Below are 25,567 nucleotides of genomic sequence, written 5' to 3' on the forward strand. Positions count from 1 at the left end.
CAACATATAATTGGAAATGACATTACACTAAAAATGCAATCGTAAAGAAATCTTGCATACTGCTTATAGTCTCATAGTTACCACCTTTCCCTTCCCCTTCTTGCACTATCTAGATCTGTCACATACATCTACTGGCAAACTCACTAATCCATTTCCTATTCTTTTCCATAGATGCACCATTATTAATGTAATACTGTATTAAGACTACTGGTTCTCCCTTTAGGTACTCCTATACTCTTAACTAAATAACATTAGCAAAATTAACTAACACCCAACTACAGTTACACTGTACATTTAAAAAGTAGCATTTTTTACATTAACATGTTTTATTCTAGATCTTATCTAATATATTACATTTACATTTATATTAGAATACACAAATTTAAGTCGTCTAATTAATTATAATAGATTGTTTTTCCATTAGACTCTCAGAAGCAATTTATTAAAAATGACAAAGACAAAAATAACTTTTTCTTAACTATTACTTTTCAAGCATGAACAGACTAGGTTTGAATAGTTAAGAAAAATAGAGAATTAAAAGTAATTTCAATATTTAATCTCAGCCAAGAACTAATACATGTAAAAAATTTATAGATCTATCATCTCATCACATTTATTATTATATCTTCTATTGCAATTTAAGAAACTAAAAAAAAAATAGATGAGTAGGTTGTTGAAAGAGATGAGAATTCAAAAGCAAATCTGGCATTGAGAATTCACTGTGACTTTCTTATCATAGTTCTTTCTCAGTGCTCCATTGTGCTGTTTAGAACTGTTTATTTTCATAAGATCATTCATTTATTCACCATTTATTTATTCATTTTCTCCACAACAATTTGTTGAAAACTTGCTATCTTCCAGGTTCTTAGGTATTTGAGATGTAAAGAAAAAGAAAATATAGTTGACATAAAGTAATAGGATAGGTTTTATCCACAATACATTGCTAAATAGAAGCTTCAAACATTATAGATACTGGGAGTCAGGAGGGCTCATACAGACCATTATTGCATCCAGAGTTATATACTGTATTATACTGCCAAACTTTGCCAGGTTTGTTCTCTGTGGGAGGTCCTATGCTACTATTTATGCATATAGCCTAGAGAAGGAACTGCAGCTGTTATTTAATCAAATAGGGTTTTTTATTATTTTAATTTCTCTGGAACCATTTAATGCATTGCCAAATAGACATCTAGTATCTTCTGTGTTTCTGACTGTGAATAGATAAAATGAAAACAGAATAGTGAAACATGAAAAACAGTGCCACAAACAAGTCAAGAGCAGTGAAGCAGGTAGCATTCCTTTCCTCTGAAGACTTAAAGATGAGCAGACGTTAAGTCACAAGCCAATACGAGGATCCGAGTCATTGTTTCAACAGATGCACACTTGCATTACTCAAGCCCAGTGATAGTCAACCTGGTCCCTACCACCCATTAGTGGGCGTTCCAACTTTCATGGTGGGCGGTAGCGGAGCAACCAAATTATAAATAAAAAGATAGATTTAACTATAGTAAGTTGTTTTATAAAGATTTATTCTGCCAAACTTAGTGAAAATCTGACATAAAGAACTTGGTAAGTAATTATTATTATATGCTTTAACTTGCTGTAACTCTGCTTTATAAATTTTATAAAGTAAAGTTACTTCCCTACTTTATAAATCACCATTACTGTGGAACCGGTGGGCGGTTAGAAAATTTTACTACTAACAGAGATACAAAAGTGGGCGGTAGGTATAAAAAGGTTGACTACCCCTGCTCTAGCCAAATGTGGAGTTATTTGTCTAAATTCTGAGGCATAGCGACACACAAAACTTTCTCAATGGATGAGCTCATTTTAAATATCTTTTAACTAACTTTCCCTTAGGAAATGCTGTTGAATTGGTGTTATTTTTTAGTATAATAATTATTAACATAGCTACGACTTATTTTTACTTCTAGTAGCTTTTTAAAAACAAGTTTATGTTCTCATAAAATTGAATAAATTATTTTAATAAAAAGTTATGAAATATTTTTCCTAAATAATACCTATCAGAGCAACTAATCTTAATGTGGTTTATCCCCTCCTCACACACACTTTTTTTTTTGCTGTGTATAGCTTTTATATAATTAAGAATGAACATTCGCTGAATAGACATTTGTATTATATTTATTTTTAAATCTATTATATATTTTTCTGATTATAAAAGTATAATATGGCCTGTCATCTTGGCAAGGTCTGTCAGGTTTATATTAAAGTAACCCTATACCCCTACTTTCCAATGCATCAAAACAAAATGGAGGGATAAAATATAACATGAAAAAATGATAAATTCTAGCTGTGCTGAAAAACAAAGAAAAGATCTTCATGCTCAACTGTACCAGAAACACATAATCTAAGGTGGACTCCAAATGGTCGTCCAGCTGGTGACTGGGCCCAGAAATGGGCAGTATCCGTAGGGGATTGCCTCCTTCTGGGTAATGGGGACGAAGAGAGCTTCCCTTGGAGTGGGAGCCAGAAGTCAGGCCCCCTACTGCCAATGGACAGCTGGGGCGTTAACATTTCCAGATAACAAGGACAAGGAGGATAGAGGCATGTGTTCAGAGATAAAGTAGGCTAAAGCATCAGAGAAACAAAGACACTTACTAAGTATTTTGTTGTTACATTTTTAAGAGAAACCACTAAAAATTAGAAACATAATTTATAGCTTCTATGACTTTTATCTTTTTCTTCAGTAATGATAAACAAAAGAATAAAGGAATCTTTATGAATTAAAATGTACCTAAATCTGAAAAAAGAAAGGAAGCACAAGGTAAGCATGGCAAATCAAAAATACACAAGAGGAAATAGTTAATGAAAAACCCAAAATAATCATACTGGATGCAATTTTTTCAAAATCTTGCAATATGCTTTTTACAAGCATCAAACCTAAATCAAAATGACACAATGGGGTTAGAAAACTAAAAACCAAGCAAAATGAACCTAAAGAAAGGCATTGAGGCAATATCATTAAACAAAATGTAATTGAAAAGTTAAAAACCTTAAAAGGTATTGAGGGATACTATATAACAATAAGGGAATAAAAGACAAGACCAAGAAGATGTGAAAGTCATACATTTTTTCACACACAACAATACCTTGAAATATTAAAAGCCAAAGCTGATAGGACTTTGAAGAAAAACTGATATCCACAATTTGATTTTACTATACTGTATTTCATTTAGAATACTGATAAATTAAGAAACAAAATATAAGGATATAGAATGTTGAATAATACAGTTAACAAGCTTGATTTAATAGACATCTAGAACTCTGTACCCACCTGGCCTGTGATGGTGCAGTGCATAAAGTGTTGACCTGGAACACTGAGGTCACTGGTTCAAAACCCTGGACTTGCCTGGTTAAGGCATTTATGGGAGATGATGCTTCCTGCTCCTCCCCTACTTTTCTCTCTTTCTCTCCCCCCTCTAAAATGAATAAAAATAAAATATTAAAAAAATAAAATAAAATAGTGCTCTGTACCCATCAATAAAGAACGCAGATCTTCTTGCCTGACTGGTGGTGCTTACCAAATATTATAAAACCCCTTTTTCTTATCTAAGCTATAGGATTTGGAAGACCATTCTATGCTCTAATTCCTATACATTTCAAATATTTCTCCCTCACTATCCAAATACAATATTTCTGGCACACAGATATTTCTAGGCTACACTCATGTTGCAGAAAGACTCATGTCAAATATATTATTGTTCTAAACCTTACTGTCACATACCAGGTGAGTTGGCATAGGAGGTGGTCAGAGTATTCCTAGAAGCCATTTGTACAGCTGGATTGTACGTGGAAGTGACCTTACACTTTGTAAATATGTCCTATCAAACCCAAACTAAATGTATCTATAACTCCTCTTTAGCCAGATTGCCCAAAATGTCTACAGCCATTCCAGTACTGCCTAAAACAAAGAGAAGTATGATAGCAGGGAAACTGGAGTTAAAGAAAAAAAAAATTTACCTACTGCAATTAAAATATTTTACCTTTATAGAATTTACAAAAACATTTCTAAGGCTCCCTCCCAGCACTTTGGAATGGGCCCATGAAGGCTTAAGCCTCTGAGTATAAACCTTTGGTTTTAAAACAATGAAACTATATATATTTCCTGCATATTATTTTTCTCACTTAATATTTCAATGGACTTTCTTCAAGTCAGTTGTTATCACTATAATTCTTTCAGAGGTTTCATAATATTTGATGGTGTTATAGAGGATGTGGCACATATACACTATGGAATACTACTCAGCCATAAGAAATGATGACTTAGGATCATTTACAACAAAATGGTTGGATCTTGATAACATTATATGGAGTGAAATAAGTAAATCAGAAAAAACTAAGAACTGCATGATTCCATACATAGGTGGGACATAAAAACGAGACTAAGAGACATGGACAAGAGTGTGGTGGTTAGGGGGTGGGGTGGGGGGAGGAGAGGGAGGGAGAGGGGAAGGGGGAGGGGGAGAGGCACAAAGAAAACTAGATAGAAGTTGACAGAGGACAATCTGACTTTGGGTGATGGGTATGCAACATAATTGAATGACAAGATAACCTGGAGATGTTTTCTTTGAACATATGTATTCTCATTTATTGATGTCACCCTATTAAAATTAATAAAAATTTATAAAAAACAACAATGAAACTATATATATTTCCTGCATATTACTTTTCTCAATATTTCAATGGACTTTCTTCAAGTCAGTTGTTATCACTATAATTCATTCTTTCAAAGGTTTCATAATATTTGATAGTGTTATATATCATGAGTTATTTTACCTCTGTTGATGAGCATTAGCTTACCGTATTTTTCACTCCATGAGACGTACTTTTTTTCCCTCAAAAGTGGAGGAGGGAATGCCCATGCTTCTTATGGAGTGAAAAATACAGTATTTTATTAAATATTTTAACACACCATTTGGTTCAGAATATTTTTTTTCTTAATTTCTTCCTTAAAACCCTAGGCATGTCTTATGGTCAGGTGCATCTTATGGAGCAAAAAATACGGTAATTTTGCGTTATTTTTTCACTATGAAGTAAACAGCAACAAAGATCAATGTGCACTTGTCTTATATGGAGTTGTTTTATGTCTATTTTTTTTTTAAGAGAGGAATGGCGCCCTGGCTAGATAGCTCAGTTGGTTAGAGCATCATCTGGAAGCTCAGAGGTTGCCAGTTCAATCCCCGGTCAGGGCACATACAGGAACAGATGTTCCTTTCTCTCTCCTGCTCTCCCCCTTCCTCTCTTAAAGTCAATTAAATAACCATTTTTTAAAAATATGATAGGAGGGGAGAATAGAGAGACAGACTCCTGCATGTGTCTCTACCGGGATCCAACAGCCACCCCCGTTTGGGTTCAATGCTCGAATCAACCAAGCTATCCTTAGCAGCTGGGCCAACACTCGAGCCAATCAAGCTACTGGCTGTGGGAGGGGGAGAGGGAGAAAAGGGGGGAGACGGAAGGGGGAGAAGCAGATGGTCGCTTTCCATGAGCTATGTGGGTCAACTGTAAGGATCATACATCCCAGTTTCCCTGCCACATTCCCTTTTTTCTTGTTGACCTGGCATAATTGTTACTAACATGTTTTTTCATTCTCAAAAGTGTTCCAGTTTGGATAATTGTGTGTGTACCCTAGTGAAAGGATATGTGTGTGTGTGTGTGTGTGTGTGTGTGTGTGTGTACACACATATACATATATATATGAATATATATACATATTCATTTTTAGAGAGAGAGGACAGAAAGAGAGAGAGAAGGGGGGAGGAGTAGGAAGCATCAGCTCCCATATGTGCCTTGACCAGGTAAGGCCGGGGATTTTGATCCTCAGCATTATTCCAGGTTGACACTATCTACTGCACCACCACAGGTCAGGTTGTATATTTTTAATATTAGTAATAATAATAGCTAATATCATTGGACATTTCCTATGTGCCAAACATTGCTTTAAGCACTCTGTGTGTATTATCTCACCTAGTTTCCAAAAACATGCTATTGTTATTTTTATTTTATGGATAAGGAAACTGAGACACAGAGAAATTAAGCAACTTACACTAGCAAGTCATGCTTTAAACCTTACAGCCTGTCTCCAGAGTAAGGTGATTAACCAAGCCCCAGGACTGAAGGGGTTCCCAGGATATGGGACTTCCAGTTTTAAAACTGAGAAAGAACCTAGCAAACCAAGCTAAGTTGTCTCACACTATCCAGTGATCTTTAGTGCTATGTCTTTCCACAAAGGCTGTATCCAGTTCTGTTTCCAGCAGTAGTATCAACTGTGATACTAAGTCTCTAAGATGACTCCCAATTATCCCATCCCCTGGTATTTATGCCCTTGTGTGTGGACTGGACCTAATGACTTTTTGCTCTTCATTCTCCTCCCTCTTCTCTTCCTCTTTCTTGTTTTCAGAGAGAGAGTGAGAAGAACAGAGAGAGGGAAAGAGAGAAAAACATAAATTTGTCAGTCCTTATTTATGCATTCATTGGTCGATTTTTTGCATGTGCCCTGACTGGGGATCAAACCCATAACCTTTGTGTGTCAGGAAGATGTTCTAACCAATAGAGCTACTCAGCCAAGGCAACTTGTTTCTTCTAATAAATAGAATATGGCAAAAATAATGAATGTCACTTCCACAATTAGGTTACAAATCAGCTCTGGCTTCCATCTTGCTAGCTCTCTCTTACTGTGGTTAATGCATGCTGATGGAAGCCACTGTCCACGTTGTAAGCTGCTCTGTGGAGAAGCGCACATGACCAGGGACTGAGGGAAGCCTCTGGTCACCAGCCTGTGAGAAACTAAAGCCCTCAGTCCAACAGTTCTGTGAGAACCCATTGCTGCCAACAACCATGTGGGTAAAGCCAACTGCTCCAGTCAAACCCCAGCTGAGACCACTGACTCAGCTGACACCTTAATTGCAGCCATCTTTATTTTTATTGGGAGATAATTCTTTCTTTATATGTTTAGCTTGGCAACAGATATACTTGATTTTATACTCCTATTTTATGTTTCTTATTTGTTTTGGATAATATTTTTCTTTTATTCTTTTTACTTATTTTTCTTATTTTTTTAAGTTGCCAGTAATTTTTCCCCTTTGGTCATTTAGGAATTCTACTGTTACTTACTATAACAATAATGATTACCTCCCTTTCCATAATCTCATAATCATATATGTATATTTCTCTAGCATCAGATGAAAACAAGATACCAAATGTTTATCCTCCTAAGACAGTCTGCATCTCCACTAATAGTTTTCTTGTCCTGGGTCAGGGGTCCCCAAACTACGGCCCGCGGGCCACATGCGGCCCCCTGAGGCCATTTATCCGGCCCCCGTTGCACTTCTGGAAGGGGCACCTCTTTCATTGGTGGTCAGTGAGAGGAGCATAGTTCCCATTGAAATACTGATCAGTTTGTTGATTTAAATTTACTTGTTCTTTATTTTAAATATTGTATTTGTTCCTGTTTTGTTTTTTTTACTTTAAAATAAGATATGTGCAGTGTGCATAGGGATTTGTTCATAGTTTTTTTTATAGTCCAGCCCTCCACCGGTCTGAGGGACAGTGAACTGGCCCCCTGTGTAAAAAGTTTGGGGACCTTTGTCTTGGGTATGAGTTAGGATACCAAATTTTAGTGCTATTAACAGATATCCCAGATAAATGTGGCTTAAGGAGGATAGAATACTTTTTCTCTCATGTAAACATAAGCGGTCCAGGGTTTGTATAATAGCTCCATAATCTCAAGGACCGAGACTGCTACACTGCTCCTTTGCCAGCCTTGGTTTGTTATTCTCATTCACACCTTACCCTCACTACCTCACATTCCAGCTAGAGAGGAGAGGACTGAGAAGGGAAAGACACCCCATGGCCCTTTAGGGGTGTGATCTGCAAGTGCACACAGCCTTTCAGCTTAGCCAGGACTTAGTCGCATGGCCAGCGCCTCCTGCAGAAGAATTCTAGATAGACGTGGGTGTAGCTAAAAACTGAGGATTCATTTATTGTAGGATAAGGGGAGAGTAGATATTGGGAGACAGCAGCCTCTCACATTTCCTATAATGAGAGACTTTTACAAAAATTTTAATTCCCCACTTTCAAGTCTTCTCAGAAGTAGATGTAGAATTACGTTACTTCTTCCTTCTCTCCTCCAAACACTAAACTTCTGAAATTTTAATAGAATATTTAACACAGCATTTTTCTCCCATTTCTGTATTCTTTATTTAGAGTCTTTGTTTCACTTATTTAATCATTATCAGTGAGTCTATCAGATAGATAAATATATAGTTAGATAGATATAATTCAGTATATAGTTTTATTGTTCACAACTATTTTTCTCATTTATTCATCACCTATCTTGAAGTCCCTTTTCTGCCCAGAGTTGTTTCTTCAGTATTTTCTTCAGATGATAATTCATTATCTTCTCGTTTTCAGTGTCGCCGATGAGCAGTTTAATCAGGGTCTTTGGTCATTGTAAATAATGTGTTATTTCCCTCTAGAAGCTTTTATCTTTGGCATCCAGAGGTTTTTCCAGTATATGACTGCGTATCTGAATCATTTTATTAATCTTGCGTGGAACTTCAACATACAGACTAAAAATTATATTCTTTAGGAGAATTTTTAACTATACTTTAAAATTATTGCTGTCTTCATCTGTTTCTTTTTCTGGAATTTCTATTATTTGCATAATAGGTCTCCTGGATCTCTGCCTTCATAAATTCCTTTTTCTTGTTTTTTTTTGCTTTGTAACTTGAGATATTTCTCCCACTTTGTATTCCAGGGCATTAATTCAGTTTTCAACAAGAAACTATCCTTACTTTCAAGTCATTTTATTTTATCATTTTGATTGGTTGCTTTTTCCACAGAAGTTTTCTATATGCTAACCTCTAGTATTTTTAAGCTCTCTTTTTATTATTTGTTTTAACATTCTTATGTCTTCATTAGCAGCTCTATTTTTTTTTAGAGATTCATTCTCAATTTCCTTCACTGTTTTGAAGTTTTGAATCAGCTGATAGTGTATCTCCTATATATGTATATATATTCATTTAACAACTAGTACTTAGGTCTGGGAATACAAAGAGAGTGAGACTAGGTTGTTGCCTTCAAGAGCTCATGCTCTTGGAGGGAGACTTCTATGAATAATTATAATATGTGAGGAGCTTAATACTAGATGTATAGGGAAATGATGCCGGGCCACTAGAGGGTTACTGACTGGCAGAGCCAGAGAGGACCTCACTGAGAAGGTGGCATTTGAATTGAGCCTGGCAGGATATTCGTGAATTGTCATACAAAGGGGAAAAGGACCCACATGTCAGAGGGACAGTGGATGTGTTCTGAGGACTAGTGTTCTGTGACTGGAGGAGAAGCTGTGCTAGAAGCCGTGGGCCCAGATGAGGAAGGATAGCTGAGTGTAAGCTAGGATGAGTCCCATTCGCCATGCTGTCAGGATAAGAGACCAGGAGCACAGTCATCAGATATCTATTTTACAATAATTACAGGAAATGCCTCCTTGTGCATTATAAACAGATTCATAAAGAAAGAAGCGAGAAATTTCTTTAAGAATAAGTTGCTCATTTTTTAGGGTTAAAGACTGATAGAATCAATCGGAGTCCGAAAGACCAGTGTAACAGGCTTTAATGAAAGGAAACCTGCCGGGCTGTCTCGTAAGGGAAGCAGCAGCGGCTACAGACTTTAGGCCACTTTTTAAGGGTAAGGATAGGGAAGTAAGAAGAGTAGCGGGGCATTTGCTGATAGGCTGTCTCTATCGCTGGGTGCAGGGGTGCTTTTCACCAATTATTGATGTTGGTGCATTTTCAATTGTCAGCAGTTTCAACCGCCCATGACTGCATTGGACATTCCCTTGGGGTTGGTCACCTGCCACAAGCCCTGAAACGAAACTCGTGCCGGCAGGTTAAAGAAATGAAACCTAAGAAAGACAAATTTGTCTCAGTTCATGACATATTATAAGGGTCTGATTATAATTTACTGTGATAATTAAGTTTGTGTAATTAGTTGAAGTAATGGCACTAAAATTTTTCATGTAGCACTCTCGTTCGTATACAGATCTTTGCACTATCAATTCTAAAGGCATTTATTAAAGGAACTACTACATAGCTTAACAATAGATTGTGGCAACACGGAAAGCAGAGGACTTCACGCTAGTCTGATCTTCTATGTAAGCTTGTCTCCACTTTTACTAGAATAATAAGGTTTGTTTTTTTTAATTTTTTTGAGGAAAGCAGGGATTTCCCAGGTTATAGAAAAATCTGTACTACATCTTGGAGTTTATTGGAACAATCTTTCCCATGGACAGTACACCGAAGAGTAAGCACTTTAAAATGTGTGTGTGTTTTATGGTTTTTTATGTGTACCAATCACTATTCTGTGTACTGACACATTATTTAATTCAGAGATGCCAAGCAGAGTATGAACTGGAAATATTCCTCATTATAACTCTGCATGTCAGAAATAGGGGTCGAGCATAAGCAATTAATTACAAGAAGACTTCTTGCTTGTGAAAGGGGTCCCTTAACATATATAAACAATTTATAACACATTCATTAGAAGCTCTGAGACCTTTTGTGCCACCTAATTTTTCCTTAAAAAAATAAAAAAGTCCTCTAAGCTTCTGAAGTTTCAATCATTAGATACTTTTGCATCTATATATAGATATGGCTTTGTAGCTAGTATTTGAGCATATTTTGTTAACAACAAAAACAATGCCCTTATTAAGTTTTAAACAGAAATTTTGTATAATGTGTAGCAAAAGCATTGTTGATTTTATAGGAACCTATTAATGCTTTACTGAATCTGGAAAGTTCAGATAAAATAATAGAGAGAGAAAAGCAGCCTTTGAAGGAACTTAGCAGTGTTGGGATTAATGGTATTTGAAAGTATCTTTAGCCACTGGGACTGAAGAAAATTCATCTCTGTCTAATGATACTATCATCTAGCTAGAGTGAATCTTCAATAGGGAAGAAACGAGGACAATAGCGTGAACATAGACTTATCTCTAGTATAGGAAAAACAGAAATCTTTGCTCCCAGTTAAGTTTTATTCCCACTGTGAGAATAAAAGAGAAGGGGAAGTGCGTTAGAATTAAATAATACTTGAGCTCCTATTTACTTTCTGGAACTCCTGAGACCTTTCAAACTGATTTGTGAAAGCATATGAAATACAATCTAACTTTTTCCAAAGTTTATCTAAACACATTGTAATTGGATGCAATATGTTTCTCTTGCAATCTGTGAAGTCTGTCATCACGAATATTCACATAACCTGAAAAGCAGAATAGCATATCAAAGGAAATGTAAATTCAAATATCAATACTAAACTAAAACTAATCTGTGGCTGTATTTTATACCCAAATATCAGATAACCAAAGTAAATATGGGTTCCTTACTAATGTAGATTTCAAGCAAAACTCAGCAAAGGTGGTGATTTCCATCCAGTTTTCTTAGAACTTACTGACATTTCAACTAAAAACCATTAATTCCATGAAATACTCAGTGCATAAGTAATTTACATGATTAATGTATTTTCAGAACTATATTATATGTGTGCACACAGGGCAAATCACTCCAAAGCTTGTGGCTGAAAGCAAGTACCATATTTCCCCATGTTTAAGAAGCACCCTTTTTTGAAAAATTTGGGGTCTAAAAATTGGGTGCATCTTATAAAGTAGTTGTGGCATTTCAAATGCCATAAACAAACTTGAGGATTAGACAATATATGAAGACAGTGATTCATCATCAGACACAGATGAGGACAAGCTAATGGATGGGAGTTTTGACAGTGATGAGAAGTTGTTTAAATTTTATGATGAATGAAACTTAAGTTCAATAACTTTATGTAATACATTTTTTTTTTCGAATTCCAGGCCCCCAAATTAAGGTGTGTCTTATATATGGGAGCATCTTATGCATGGGGAAATACAGTATTTATTATCTAAATTTTGGGGGATCAGGAATCCAGGAGGGGCCAGGTGGGTTGCTCTGGTTTCAGGCTCTCTGAGGCCAGAACTGCAGTCCTAGAGGCTTGACTGGACCTCAGGGATCTACTGCCAAGCTGATTTTTGAGGTGTTGACAAATCTTGGTATGAGGTGTGCTATTGAACTGAGGGTTTCGGGTCCTCCCCATGCTCAGGGGCCTCTCCAAAAGGCTGTTCTCAGCTGTGACCGGTTAGCTCAGTGGTAGAGCATTGGCCCAGTGTGTGGATATCCTGGGTTTGATTCCCAGTCAAGGCACACAGGGGAAGCATCCATCTGCTTCTCCACTCCTCCCCCTTTCCCTCTCTCTCTCTCTTCTTCTCCCACAGCCATGGCTTGATTGGTTTGAGCAAGCTGTCCCCAGGCACTGAGGATGGCTCCATGTCCTTGCCTCAGATGCTAAAATAGCTCAGTTGCTGAGCAATGGAGCAATGGCCCCAGATGGGCAGAACATCTCCAGGTACGGGCCTTACTTGGTGGATTCCAGTTGGGGCGCATGTGGAAATCTGTCTCTCTGACTCCCCGCCTCTCACTTAATTAAAAAACAAAAAACAAACAACCCCCACCCCCAAAAAAACAAAGGCTGTTCTCAATGTGGTTTTTTGCCTTCCTCAGTATGAAATATCTTAGTGAGGGAGAGCCAAAGATGACTCACCCACGAAAAGCTGTGTTTTGTTTATAGCTTAATCCCAGAAGTGACATCTCATCACTTCTGTGTAATTGTTTGTGAGAAGCTCATCAACAAGGTCAACTCACACTCTAGGGGTGAGAGTTGAACAAAAACACGAATGCCATGAGGCAGAGAGGGATCAAGCAGGGCCATCTCAGAAGCCGCCTGCACACATCTCATCTGGTAACGTAGCCTCTGGATCGAGACTGGAACATGGAAAGCTGTCGTTGGTGACAGCAATGAAGGTTCAGGTGTTTCTGTTTTCAACATATTTAAAAGAATTGCTAAATCTTAAAAAAATCACTAGGGGAAAGTTAAAATGTAATAACTGTTTGGAATATTAAATAGTATTATAAAACAGTTGTTAAAGCTGTTCTCAATGACAATGTTGAAACAGAAAATACTTTTCTTATACATAAAACAGAAAATACTTTTCTTTTACTTGTCTTTTTTTTTTTTGTAATTTTCTAAAGTCAGAAGTGGGGAAGCAGAGAGACAGACTCCCACATGCTCCTGACCAGGATCCACCTGGAAAGCCCACTAGGGGGCGATGCTCTGCTCATTTGAGGCATTGCTCTGTTGCAACTGGAGCCATTCTAGCACCTGAGATGGAGGCATCCTCAGCTCCTGGGCCAACTTTGCTCCAATGGAGCCTTGGCTGCGGGAGGGGAACAGAGAGAGGTAGAGAGAAAGGAGAGGGGGAAGGGTGGAGAAGCAGATGGGTGCTCCTTCTTTGTGCCCTGGCTGGGAATTGAACCTGGAACTTCCACGCACCAGGTCTACACTCTACCACCAAACCAAAGGCCAGGACCTGCTTATGATTTTTGATACTGCTGTCCCAGAAATGATGTCCATGTCCTATTACTAAAACAAAGTTACTTTAAAATAAAAAGATTCATTAGTTATTCACTTGTTAATCCATCCGGTGAGCATCTATTGAACATTTATTGTGAACAAGGCACAGCCTTTGAGTTAAATAGAATGTGCTTTTTAAAATAAATGATAAATGTTTCTACTTTTATAATGAAAACCTTAGTTTCTAATTACATAGAAAAATGTTCCCATTTAATATGAATAAGGAAAAGTAATATATAATATGAGAGTCTTTTAGGTTTACCCATAAAAGGGAAAACATTCCCCTGGGAAGTACTTATGACTGGGGTCCCCCACTATCTGGTCCACAGTTGCCTTTGTAAATAAAGGTTTTTTTGGACACAGACACATCCATTTGCTTGCATATTGTCTATGGTGCTTTTGTGCTACAACCCAGAGTGAGTAGTTATGAAAGAGACCACAGAGCTATAGAGCTTAAAGTATTAACTATCTGGCCCTGCCCTTGCAGAAAGAGGTTTGCCGTCTCCTGACTTAAAGCCAACAATGAAAAATTGTACTTCAGGAATTGCTAGACTAATAATTATTAAATACTTGATGATTACTTAGTGTTGCATTTAAGATTTCCTACAATAACACCTCAAACCACCTGTATCTACTTATCTGTATTATTAGTATATATAATTATAGCAATAGCTACTCTTTTTTTTTGAGAGAGAGAGAGAGAAACAGAGGGACAGATAGGGACAAACCGACAGGAAGGGAGAGAGAAGCATCAATTCTTTGTTGTGGCTCCTTAGTTGTTCATTGATTGCTTTCTCACATGTGCCTTGACTGGGGGAGGGGGGGGGCTAAAGCAGAGCAACTGACCCTTTGCTCAAGCCAGTGACCTTGAGCTTCAAGCCAGCAACAATGAGGTCAAGTCTATGATCCCACACTCAAGCCAGCATCACCTTGCTCAAGCTGGTGAGCCCGCACTCAAGCTGGATGAGCCCATGCTCAAGCTGGCAACCTCGAGGTTTTGAACCTGAGTCTTCTGCATCCTAGTCCAACACTCTATTCACTGTACCACTGCCTGGTCAGGCAACAATAGCTACTTTTATTTGAGCACTTACTGTGTGCCTGGCAACATGTTAAACACATATACATATACAGATACCTCCTTTATCTTACGACATTATGTGAAAACTCTATTTCACAGATGAGGAAACTGAGATTAAATGCACCAGGATTGCAGTGTGTATCTGTCTGATTCCAAAGCCCGAATTTGTGGTCTGTAGCTCCTCCATTTCTTAGTATTACTTCCATGAATATTATATATTTTTCAAACCGAACTCTTTCTTAGTCCACCGATGTGCCACACTTTCTCCAATCTCTGCTTTTTCTGGCCCCACTTCCAACTCCTGGAATGCTCTTTCCACCCATTTTTTTATGTCCAAATTTTACTAATCTGTCAGAGACCTCTTTAATCACCACTTCTTCCATGACACCTTTCTGGAATCTCCAGCAGAAGTCATCCCAGGCCTATTTGTCCGCTACATAGCAGCTGACAAGGTCTCTAGTGTACGTCAACTGTTCAGTACTTGCCAGGGAATGATGTTAAAATTCTACATCTTAACACTGCACATGAAGGCCCTGGCCAGTTGGCTCAGTGGTAGAGTGTCGGCCTGGTGTGCAGGAGTCCCGAGTTCGATTCCCGGCCAGGGCACACAGGAGAAGCACCCATCTGCTTCTCCACCCCTCCCCATCTCCTTCCTCTCTGTCTCTCTCTTCCCCTCCCGTAGCCAAGGCTCCACTGGAGCAAAGTTGGCCCGGGCGCTGAGGATGGCTCTGTGGCCTCTGCCTCAGGTGCTAGAATGGCTCTGATTGCGGCAGAGAAACCCCCCAGATGGGCAGAGCATCGCCCCCTGGTGGGCGTGCCGGGTGGATCCCGGTAGGGCGCATGAGGGAGTCTGTCTGACTGCCTCCCTGTTTCCAACTTCAGAAAAATAGAAGAGAAAAAAAACCAAAATGCTGCACATGAATTATTTTGTATTCATAGAATACTTTTCTTCTGAAAGCTCTAGTAAACTGGAAAGTTTTTTCTTCTAAGCTTATTATTGTAGAAGAAACTGACAATCATAACGCATAATCTAATGCATAGTAAGGCAATCTGACTACACAATAAATTTCTTATTTCAATCTAAAATTGCAATGTATTCAGTAATTTTCTCTAAGCAGTTTTCACACACCTCATTTCATTTTCATCAGCAGTGTTTTGTAGCTGCAGGTGTGAGATGTAGGTAGATTGTACACAACTATCTTCGACCCAGGCTGCCATTTTACAAAGTCCACTGGAAAACTGGTATTTTTTGTAAATAATATAATAAAGGCTATTCTAGGAGTAAATCAGTTTCCTAAGATTCTTATGTACATTCTCTGCTTTTCATTTAGATTTTCTCTGAAAGGACCATGGAATTACAAAAGCCAGATCACCTTTCTCCATGTAATTAAGGGCATTGTAATGGTTGCCATCGACACACAGGTTTTGATTTATTCACTTTGTTCACTTAATATTTTTAAAGGATTGCCTTGAGCTAAGAGCTATGGAGGGGATAAGGGGAATATAAGTCTCTGAGAAAATATAACTTAGACTGGAAGAGGTAATGAACAATACAAGGTAGTATAAAATCAAATTATCAGTGTCATGGTACAGATCATGGGTTCAGAAGATAGAGACACTTACAGTCTTTTCTGAATAATTTAGTACTTTGTTACCAACTCTCTTGGACTATGTATTAAATTACTTGTAAGAAACATTCATACCTTTACTTCTTCTTTTCCGATATGGATGCCTTTTATTTCTTTGTCTTGTCTGATTGCTCTGGCTAGAACCTCTAGTACCACATTAAATAAGAGTGGAGAGAGTGGACAACCCTGTCTTGTTCCTGATTTAAGGGGGAAAGCCTTCAGTTTAATGCCATTTAATATGATGTTAGCTGATGGTTTATCATATATGGCCTTTATCATGTTGAGATAGTTTCCTTCTATACCCATTTTGTTGAGAGTCTTAAACATAAAATTGTGTTGTATTTTATCGAAAGCTTTTTCTGCATCTATTGGTCTATTGATAAGATCATGTGGTGTTTGTTCTTTGTTTTGTTGATATGGTGTATTACGTTAACTGTTTTACATATGTTGAACCATCCTTGAGATTCTGGGATGAATCCCACTTGATCATGATGTATTATTTTTTTAATATGTTGTTGTATTCGATTTGCTAGTATTTTGTTTAGTATTTTAGCATCTGTATTCATTAGAGATATTGGTCTGTAGTTTTCTTTTTTTGTACCATCCTTGCCTGGTTTTGGTATGAGGGTTATGTTGGCCTCATAAAATGTGTTTGGAAGTATTGCTTCTTCTTCAATTTTTTGGAAGACTTTGAGTAGAATAGGAACCAAGTCTTCTTTGAAGGTTTGATAAAATTCGCTGGTATAGCCGTCAGGGCCTGGACTTTTATTTTTGGGGAGGTTTTTAATGGTTTTTTCTATTTCTTCTCTACTGATAGGTCTGTTTAGGCTTTCTGCTTCTTCTTGACTCAGTCTAGGAAGGTTGTATTGTTCTAGGAATTTATCCATTTCTTCTAGGTTGTTGAATTTAGTGGCATAAAGTTTTTCATAGTATTCTACAATAATTCTTTGTATATCTACAGTGTCCGTGGTGATTTCTCCTCTTTCATTTTGGATTTTGTTTATATGAGTTCCTTCTCTTTTTTCCTTGGTAAGTCTTGCCAAGGGTTTGTCAATTTTGTTGATCTTTTCAAAGAACCAGCTCCTTGTCTATTAATTTTTTCTATAGTTTTTCTGTTCTCTATTTCATTTATTTCAGCTCTGATTTTTATTATCTCCTTTCTTCGGCTGGTTTTGGGTTGTCACTTTTTGCAGATGATATGATCCTATACATCGAAAACCACAAAGAATCCACAAAAAGACTACTAGAAACAATAAGCCAATACAGTAAGGTCGCAGGATACAAAATTAACATACAGAAGTCAATAGACTTTCTATATGCCAACAATGAAACAATTGAGAATGAACTCAAAAGAATAATCCCCTTCACGATTGCAACAACAAAAAATAAAATACTTAGGAATAAACATAACAAAGAATGTAAAGGACTTATATAATGAAAACTATAAACCTTTGTTAAGGGAAATCGAAAAAGATATAATGAGATGGAAGAATATACCTTGTTCTTGGTTAGGAAGAATATATATAATCAAGATGGCCATATTACCCAAAGCAATATACAAATTTAATGCAATTCCCATCAAAATTCCAATGACATTTTTTAAAGAAATAGAACAAAAAATTATCATATTTATATGGAACTATAAAAAACCCCAAATAGCCAAAGCAATTCTAAAGAAAAAGAATGAAGCTGGGGGCATTACAATACCTGACTTCAAACTCTATTATAGGGCCACGACAATCAAAACAGCATGGTATTGGCAGAAAAATAGACACTCAGACCAATGGAACAGAATAGAAAGTCCAGAAATAAAACCACATATATATATAGTCAAATAATTTTTGATAAAGGGGCCAACAACACACAATGGAGAAAAGAAAGCCTCTTCAATAAATGGTGCTGGGAAAACTGGAAAGCCACATGCAAAAGAATGAAACTGGACTACAGTTTGTCCCCCTGTACTAAAATTAACTCAAAATGGATCAAAGATCTAAACATAAGACCTGAAACAATTAAGTACATAGAAGAAGACATAGGTACTCAACTCATGGACCTGGGTTTTAAAGAGCATTTTATGAATTTGACTCCAATGGCAAGACAAGTGAAGGCAAAAATTAATGAATGGGACTACATCAGACTAAGAAGTTTTTGCTCAGCAAGAGAAACTGATAACAAAATAAACAGAAAGCCAACTAAATGGGAAATGATATTTTCAAACAACAGCTCAGATAAGGGCCTAATATCCAAAATATACAAAGAACTCATAAAACTCAACAACAAACAAACAAACAATCCAATAAAAAAATGGAAAGAGGACATGAACAGACACTTCTCCCAGGAAGAAATACAAATGGCCAACAGATATATGAAAAGATGCTCATCTTCGTTAGTTATTAGAGAAATGCAAATCAAAACTGCAATGAGATACCACCTCACACCTGTTCGATTAGCTATTATTAGCAAGACAGGTAATAGCAAATGTTGGAGAGGCTGTGGAGAAAAAGGAACCCTCATACACTGTTGGTGGGAATGTAAAGTAGTACAACCCTTATGGAAGAAAGTATGGTGGTTCCTCAAAAAACTGAAAATAGAGCTACCTTATGACCCAGCAATCCCTCTACTGGGTATATACCTCAAAAACTCAGAAATATTGATACGTAAAGACACATGCAGCCCCATGTTCATTGCAGCATTGTTCACAGTGGCCAGGACATGGAAACAACCAGGAAGCCCGTCAATAGATGACTGGATAAAGAAGATGTGGCACATATACACTATGGAATACTACTCAGCCATAAGAAATGATGACATCAGATCATTTACAGCAAAATGGTGGGATCTTGATAACATGATACGAAGTGAAATAAGTAAATCAGAAAAAACCAGGAACTGCATTATTCCATACATAGGTGGGACATAAAAGTGAAACTAAGAGACATTGATAAGAGTGTGGTGGTTACGGGGGGAGGCGGAAAGGGAGAGGGAAAGGTGGAGGTGGAGGGGCACAAAGAAAACTAGATAGAAGGTGACAGAGGACAATCTGACTTTGGGTGATGGTATGCAACATAATTGAACGACAATATAACCTGGACTTGTTATCTTTGAATATATGTATCCTGATTTATTGATGTTGCCCCATTAAAAAAATAAAATTATTTAAAAAGAAAAAAAAAAAAAGAAACATTCATAAGCTTTTGCCATGTAGTCTGCATGGAGTACAGTGACATTTTCTGGCTTTGACGTAAAGGCAGTCAACAGGGTCAGCCCTTGCAGTAAATCATTCCTCAAAGGATTGTCCCTTTTTCCTGGAATTAAATTCTGTCCCTACCAATTTGTGTTAATAGCTTGAAGGTATTGGTCTTCAATCCTACCCAATTGCAGTCATTGCTCTATCTGTATTATCTGCAAAGCATTACTAGTTATTTTCTTGCTTTTATCTCTGGATTTTCTTTCTATTCCAGATTTTTTTTTTCATTCTGAAGCTATTTGGATTGATAGAGGAAAACTCAAATTGTTTAAATCTATACTCTGTGTCTGAGAACATGCTAGTTATTTTTCATGTGTGTTCTCTCATTTTATCTGTACAATAAGTCCTGAAAGATAGTTATTGATCATTCTCATTTTTAAAGTTAAGGAAACTGAAATCCAGAGAGGTTAGATAAAATTATCTAACATTGAACAGGCAAGTCTTCTACAGAGTTCAGCATCTGGTATTAGAATGTAAGTTTGGATGGTTCTTTGAATTAATATTTACTAAAAGACAAAGAATTATATTTAATATTGTATATCTTCTATTAAAAAAAAATGAGCCCTGGCTGGATATCTCAGTTAGTGTCATCCTGATACACTGAGGTTGTGGGTTCCATCCCCAGTCAGAGCACATACAAGAATCAGCTAAGGAATGCATTAATAAGCAGAACAACAAATTGATGTTTCTCTCTCTCTCCTCCTTTTCTTTCTAAAATAAAAATTTTAAACTTTTATTTAAAAATGTTGATGCATTGCAAAGAATTAAAGATGAGACAGACAATGGGACAGAGTATACAGAAACCGGTCTATGAAGAATTCAGATATTGAAATTATCAGACTCAAATTTTTAAAGAATTGTTCTTGATTATTTTCAATAAGTGAAAGCAAGTTTGTAAAGGTTAGGGAAGTGAAAAATGCCAAATGGTGACCATGTATTTGAAAAAGAACCAAATGGAAACATTTTTTTAAAAAATGGATTTTAGCAAGAGAGAAAAGGAGGGAGAAAGAGAGAGAGAGAGAGAGAGAGAGAGAGAGAGAGAGAGAAAGGGAGGCAAAAACATCAAATTGTTCATGTATGTGCCCTGATTGGGAATTGAACCAGCAACCTCTGTGCTTTGAGACAATGCTCTAACCAACCAATCTAAGCAGACAGGGCCCAAATAGAAATTTTAGATCTGAAAATATAATTGAAATTAAGAAAATGATTGGATAGCAGACTAGACACAGTTGAAAAAAGAACCAATATACTAGAAAGTAAATATAAGAAACTATTTAGAATGCAACACAGAGAGACAACAATGAAAAATGCAGAAGAGGAAATCAATGATAATTGATAAGGAAAATAAACCCTCATTTTATTTCATTGTAGTCCAATAAATATTAGTTATTATTGTTACTAGGTCAGTCCCTGCTTAAATATCTTCAGTGTTTCTTATTCCCTATAAAATTAAGTATAAACTTTTGTATGAATAAACTTCCTCTTAATCATTTAAACATATCTCCAATTTCTTTCTAACATAAGATAGCTTCACCTGTGCCCTTCCTACCTTCATGGTGTCATCTTTTATGTTCTCTTCCAGCTGTAAAACCGAAGCCTTTTACAGCCACCTTTCTCTCCAGCCTCAATCCTCCCCCCGCTCTTCTGTCATGCTCCATGTATCTGTCATCAGTTCTCAAGTTATACTGCAGTATAAATTACATATCTGATGCCACACTTGATTATAGACTTTAAGGTCAGAGACATTAAAAAGAAAATTTAAGACTTTATTATTAGAGCTGGTTTTGGTTCACAGCAAAATTAAGTTGAAATATCGAGTTCCCGTATATACACTGCCTCAACATGGGCACAGCCTCTTCAACTAGTCAGTATCCCCCACCAGAATGGTACACTTGTTACAATCAGTGGACCTACATTGAAACACCACGACCACCCAAAGTGCATTAGGGCTCACTCTTCGTGGTGCACATTCTATGCGTTTGGACAAATGAAAATGACATGTACCCACAATTACAGTATTACACAGAACAGTTTTACTGTCTAAAAAACCCTCTGTGCTCCACCTATTTATTCCTCCCTAACCCTACCCTAGGCTAGAGATTCTTTTAAATTTATACTTAGAACAAGACTAATAATTGATATAATTGCCCCCTAAATAAGTGGTTTTAGATAATATGGTTGAATGAATGAATAAAAGAAGGAATGGACAAATTGGAGAGAATCCTTTGTCATTGTCTTGCTGACGGATGTTTTGTCTCTGTTTCAATATTTATTCATACTATTCTGAAGACCACCCACACAAACCTGCTTATTCTTGGGAAGCTATTTTACACCTTCTCCATTCAACTCAAGTTAAGAATAAACTCTATTTAATTTCTTAAGCAAAGAAAAACTCCTAGACACAGAAGGGGGTTATGAAAGAGAAAGGGCGGTGGGGGAGGTAGGAAAGGGTAACCGGGAGATAAATGGCAATGGAAAAGATTTGACTTGGGGTGTGAACACACAATACAATATACAGATGATGAATTATAGAATTGAACACCTGAAACCTACAGAATTTTATTAACTAATGTTATCACAATAAATTAAATGAAAAATTTTTAAAAAGCAAGTGAGGTCTGGATACTTTTAAGACTTATTTTCTGAATGAGCTGTTTAATTCAATGTGCCACACGTGTATTTTTCACAACCCTATGTCTGGATTCCCTAGGAGGCTGAACTATATTTTTATGTGATGGGTAGAGTTCTTATACCCTCGCTTTTTATGAGCAAGAAGCGCCTTCATAAATTATTACTTTTCACTTGGGGTTGTAGACAGTGACCATGGAACAGAGAGATGTGCTGGTCTATAAACAATTCACAGCCTCAGTTTCTAGCTAGCTAGGACAGAAAATTATTAGGAACTAATTAAAAACATAGCAGGGAAGTAAATGAACTTGCAGTAGTTTCCATAAAAAACCATAAAGGATTGAAAAAATTGCTATTAAAATAATATAACTTTTCTTTGTGCTAGCAGAAGTTATTTATAAAACATTTACCATCCTTTTCCAAGTATTTGAAACATTCCCAAACTGCATCCTGTTGTTATTCTGTTTTCATATAAACTTAAGAAAAAGTGACACATGTTGCTGATTTTGAAGATAATAACTTTTTTTTTGGTATTTTTATTTTTGTTTTTCCAAAGTGAGAAGCAGGGCGGGGTGGGGGCAGACAGACTCCTGCATGCACCCAGCAGGGATCCACCCGGCATGCCCACCAGGGGGCAACAATAGGTCCCTCTGGAATGTTGCTCCGCTGTAATTGGAGCCATTCTAGCGCCTGAGGCAGAGGCCACGGAGCCACCCTCAGCGCCCCAGCCAACTTTGCTCCAGTGGAGCCTCGGCTGTGGGAGGGGAAGAGAGAGACAGAGATGAAGGATAGGGGGGAAGGGTGAAGAAGCAAATGGGCACTTCTCCTGTGTGCCCTGACCCATAATCGCACCAGGCACTTCCACACGATGGGCTGACACTCTACCACTGAGCCAACCAGCCAGGGCCAAAGATATCACTTTTTTTAATCCTCCCCTCTCCCCAAAATAGTCATTATAAGAGGAGATTAATTTAGATTTTTGAAATTTTATTCATTCAGTTTGAACATATAAAAAGATATATTTATTTGGGGGTAATAGTTTTGTGTTTGTGTATATTATAAAATTGTTTTTTCACAAATGTTCATTTTTTTATCAGCTGAGATACTTTTCTATATCTTAAGGGATTTCTGGGAAAGGTGCTTGGAGGAGGCTTGAATTTGGGTATTATGAATTAGGGAGCCATGAAACATCTACTTTTATAAGGATCAATACCATTTGAAAGATTATGGAGAACATGGAGCCCAATAATATAAAAAATCATGTTGTGTTTTAGTTAAGGTAAGATTTCAGTCATTCATATAAGAGTCAGTCTTAACAGCTATGCTGGATCTGTCATTAGGAATTGAATAATAATACTCTCTCCTCTTGAAATGTTACTACAGGGGGTGATATTCTAAAAGAAAACAATGCAATCCATAAACATTATCTTTAAAATATACTGCTGAGCGTATTCCTCATTATGATCTTGTAATTGATGCCAGTTTTAAGTTGAAATCTCCATTCATGTTCACTAAAGTAATTTCAAGGATTAAAAGGTAAACTGAGTGATTAGGTTCATGGCAGTTCTATTTTTATTCACAGATAATGTCTCTGAGGTAGCAATTACTGCTCCCGGAACTAGTAACCATAGGAACAGCTCCACAGGCCCAACACCTGACTGCTCACCTCCATCCCCCGACACTGCCCTCAAAAATATTGTAAAAGTTATTCGACCCCAGGTAAGTGCCCAGAATGACATTATCTGCACTATGATGTTATTTCCTTTTTGAATCAGTGCATGTACAACTTACGTTGCAATGCCTGGCCTATTAGATGATATGTAAATTGATTTTTAGGTTAAAAGAAGGGACTTGAAAGAGGATGTTTTCTTCCCTTGGAGTTGCTGATAGAATAGACATTGAAATCTGTATCATCAATAGCTTTTGCAAAAATGAATTTGTATGTTACATGGAAAAACGAGCGAAGCTGAGGGAAAGGGCTATTTCCCATCATCTTCCTTTCGTTACATTTAATAATTACGCTCCAGTTATTAAGCTGTTACATGTTTTCTGGTGTTTCGTTCTCCTTTTTGTCTTCATTTCTGTGCACATGCTGTATTATTTGACATCTCTTCTCTGTCCTCCAGCCCCAGTAGTTTATCTATTTTCTTTAAATTCTCTATTCCTTACGGTTTCTTACCAATTTGGTCTGTGTTTGATACTGTACATCTTGTTGCTCCTTCTTTAATTCCTGGGGCTCACTGTCACGTTGCGGGTCTCTCTTTACCCTTTGTTCTTTCTTTCCTATTTTTGTCATTTGTCTGTCTGGCTTTCTTTCTCTTCCCTCTTCTCTTTTAGTTGAATTTTCCAGTAGGCGGTTTGCAGGCAAGCTTTAGAAATATCATTGGGACAAGCTGTTCTGTGATATTTCATTGAAAATAGCACTTATAAAGCTGTTAGCATTATATTTTTGCCAACAGATGAACTCAGAGCATGGACTTGGTGGTGTTCTCAACCTGGCTCATTCTGAATGGACCTCATAAAATCCAAGAGAGGGGGACTTTGGGTCCAATCAATGCCATTCACCCTCTACTTTGATATATAGTATGAACAAATCCTTTGAGCTAATTTGTAGGACAAATATGTCTTTTCAGATTGTTTAGTTGTGAATGAACAATGATTTCCTTAATATCTTCTTTAATATAACTTGTTTTGGATTATTTTTACTACAACCATCATCCTCATCAATAAAATGGCATTTACACATTATATATCTACCTCAGTTTATAGAACACTTTCATATACATTGTTTTATTTAACCTGAATTTATTCCAAGGGAATGTAAATATATTTTAGTATTATGCATGGAGAAGGATGTTGGCACTCCAGAGAAGCTAAGTTAGACAACTAATTTGATGTCCTTTTCCTTTTTCTAGTGTAATAGTTGTCTCTTCGGGCCTGTTGGGAGGTTAAAAAAAATCCTCATGAGGCTGTACAACTTGACATATCTTTATGAGCAACTTACAGATTCAGGGTCAGTAAGGCACAGTGACATTTTATGCTGTGTCCCAATATGCAAAGGAGAAAAATATCTTCAAAAATCCTTCAGGGAAATTTTATCTAGTTCATTTGCTTTGAGAAATAACCTCATTAACCCCAGGTGTAGATGCTAAATGCCACATTTATTGGCATCGGTTCCTTTATTACATAAAGCTCTTTCTGCTGTTACTGTGCAGTCATTACATTCCCAGAATTTTTAACTACTTAGGTAGGAGATTGTTCTACATATAAGATAATAAAATCCATTACTAAACATATTTACTTTTATACCAACATAAGTTCTCTAACATAAATGCATTTGGTCATTCAGTGAGTGAAAAACAGATTTCTTTCTACTTATCTGTGATCTAAGCAACACTAAGGAGATTTACTCCATAAATCCTTCTGTACACAATCTATTTTATTTCAGATGGTTTTTTTTTTCTTTTTTGGTAA

General features: G+C 36.9%; 1 protein-coding gene across 5 annotated transcripts in view; it reads left to right on the forward strand.

The window, feature by feature from the left end:
* Nucleotides 1-25,567, forward strand: part of ANKS1B (ankyrin repeat and sterile alpha motif domain containing 1B) — a 1,043,795-nt gene that overhangs the window by 391,706 nt on the left and 626,522 nt on the right. For all 5 annotated transcript variants that reach the window (XM_066357188.1, XM_066357179.1, XM_066357202.1 and 2 more), the window contains exon 11: nucleotides 23,676-23,812. In XM_066357188.1, the coding sequence (XP_066213285.1) occupies nucleotides 23,676-23,812 (137 nt within the window). The remainder of the gene's footprint in view (nucleotides 1-23,675; nucleotides 23,813-25,567) is intronic.

The sequence above is a fragment of the Saccopteryx leptura genome, chromosome 1 (assembly GCF_036850995.1).
Source record: "Saccopteryx leptura isolate mSacLep1 chromosome 1, mSacLep1_pri_phased_curated, whole genome shotgun sequence".
In the NCBI taxonomy this organism is placed as follows: Eukaryota; Metazoa; Chordata; class Mammalia; order Chiroptera; family Emballonuridae; genus Saccopteryx; species Saccopteryx leptura.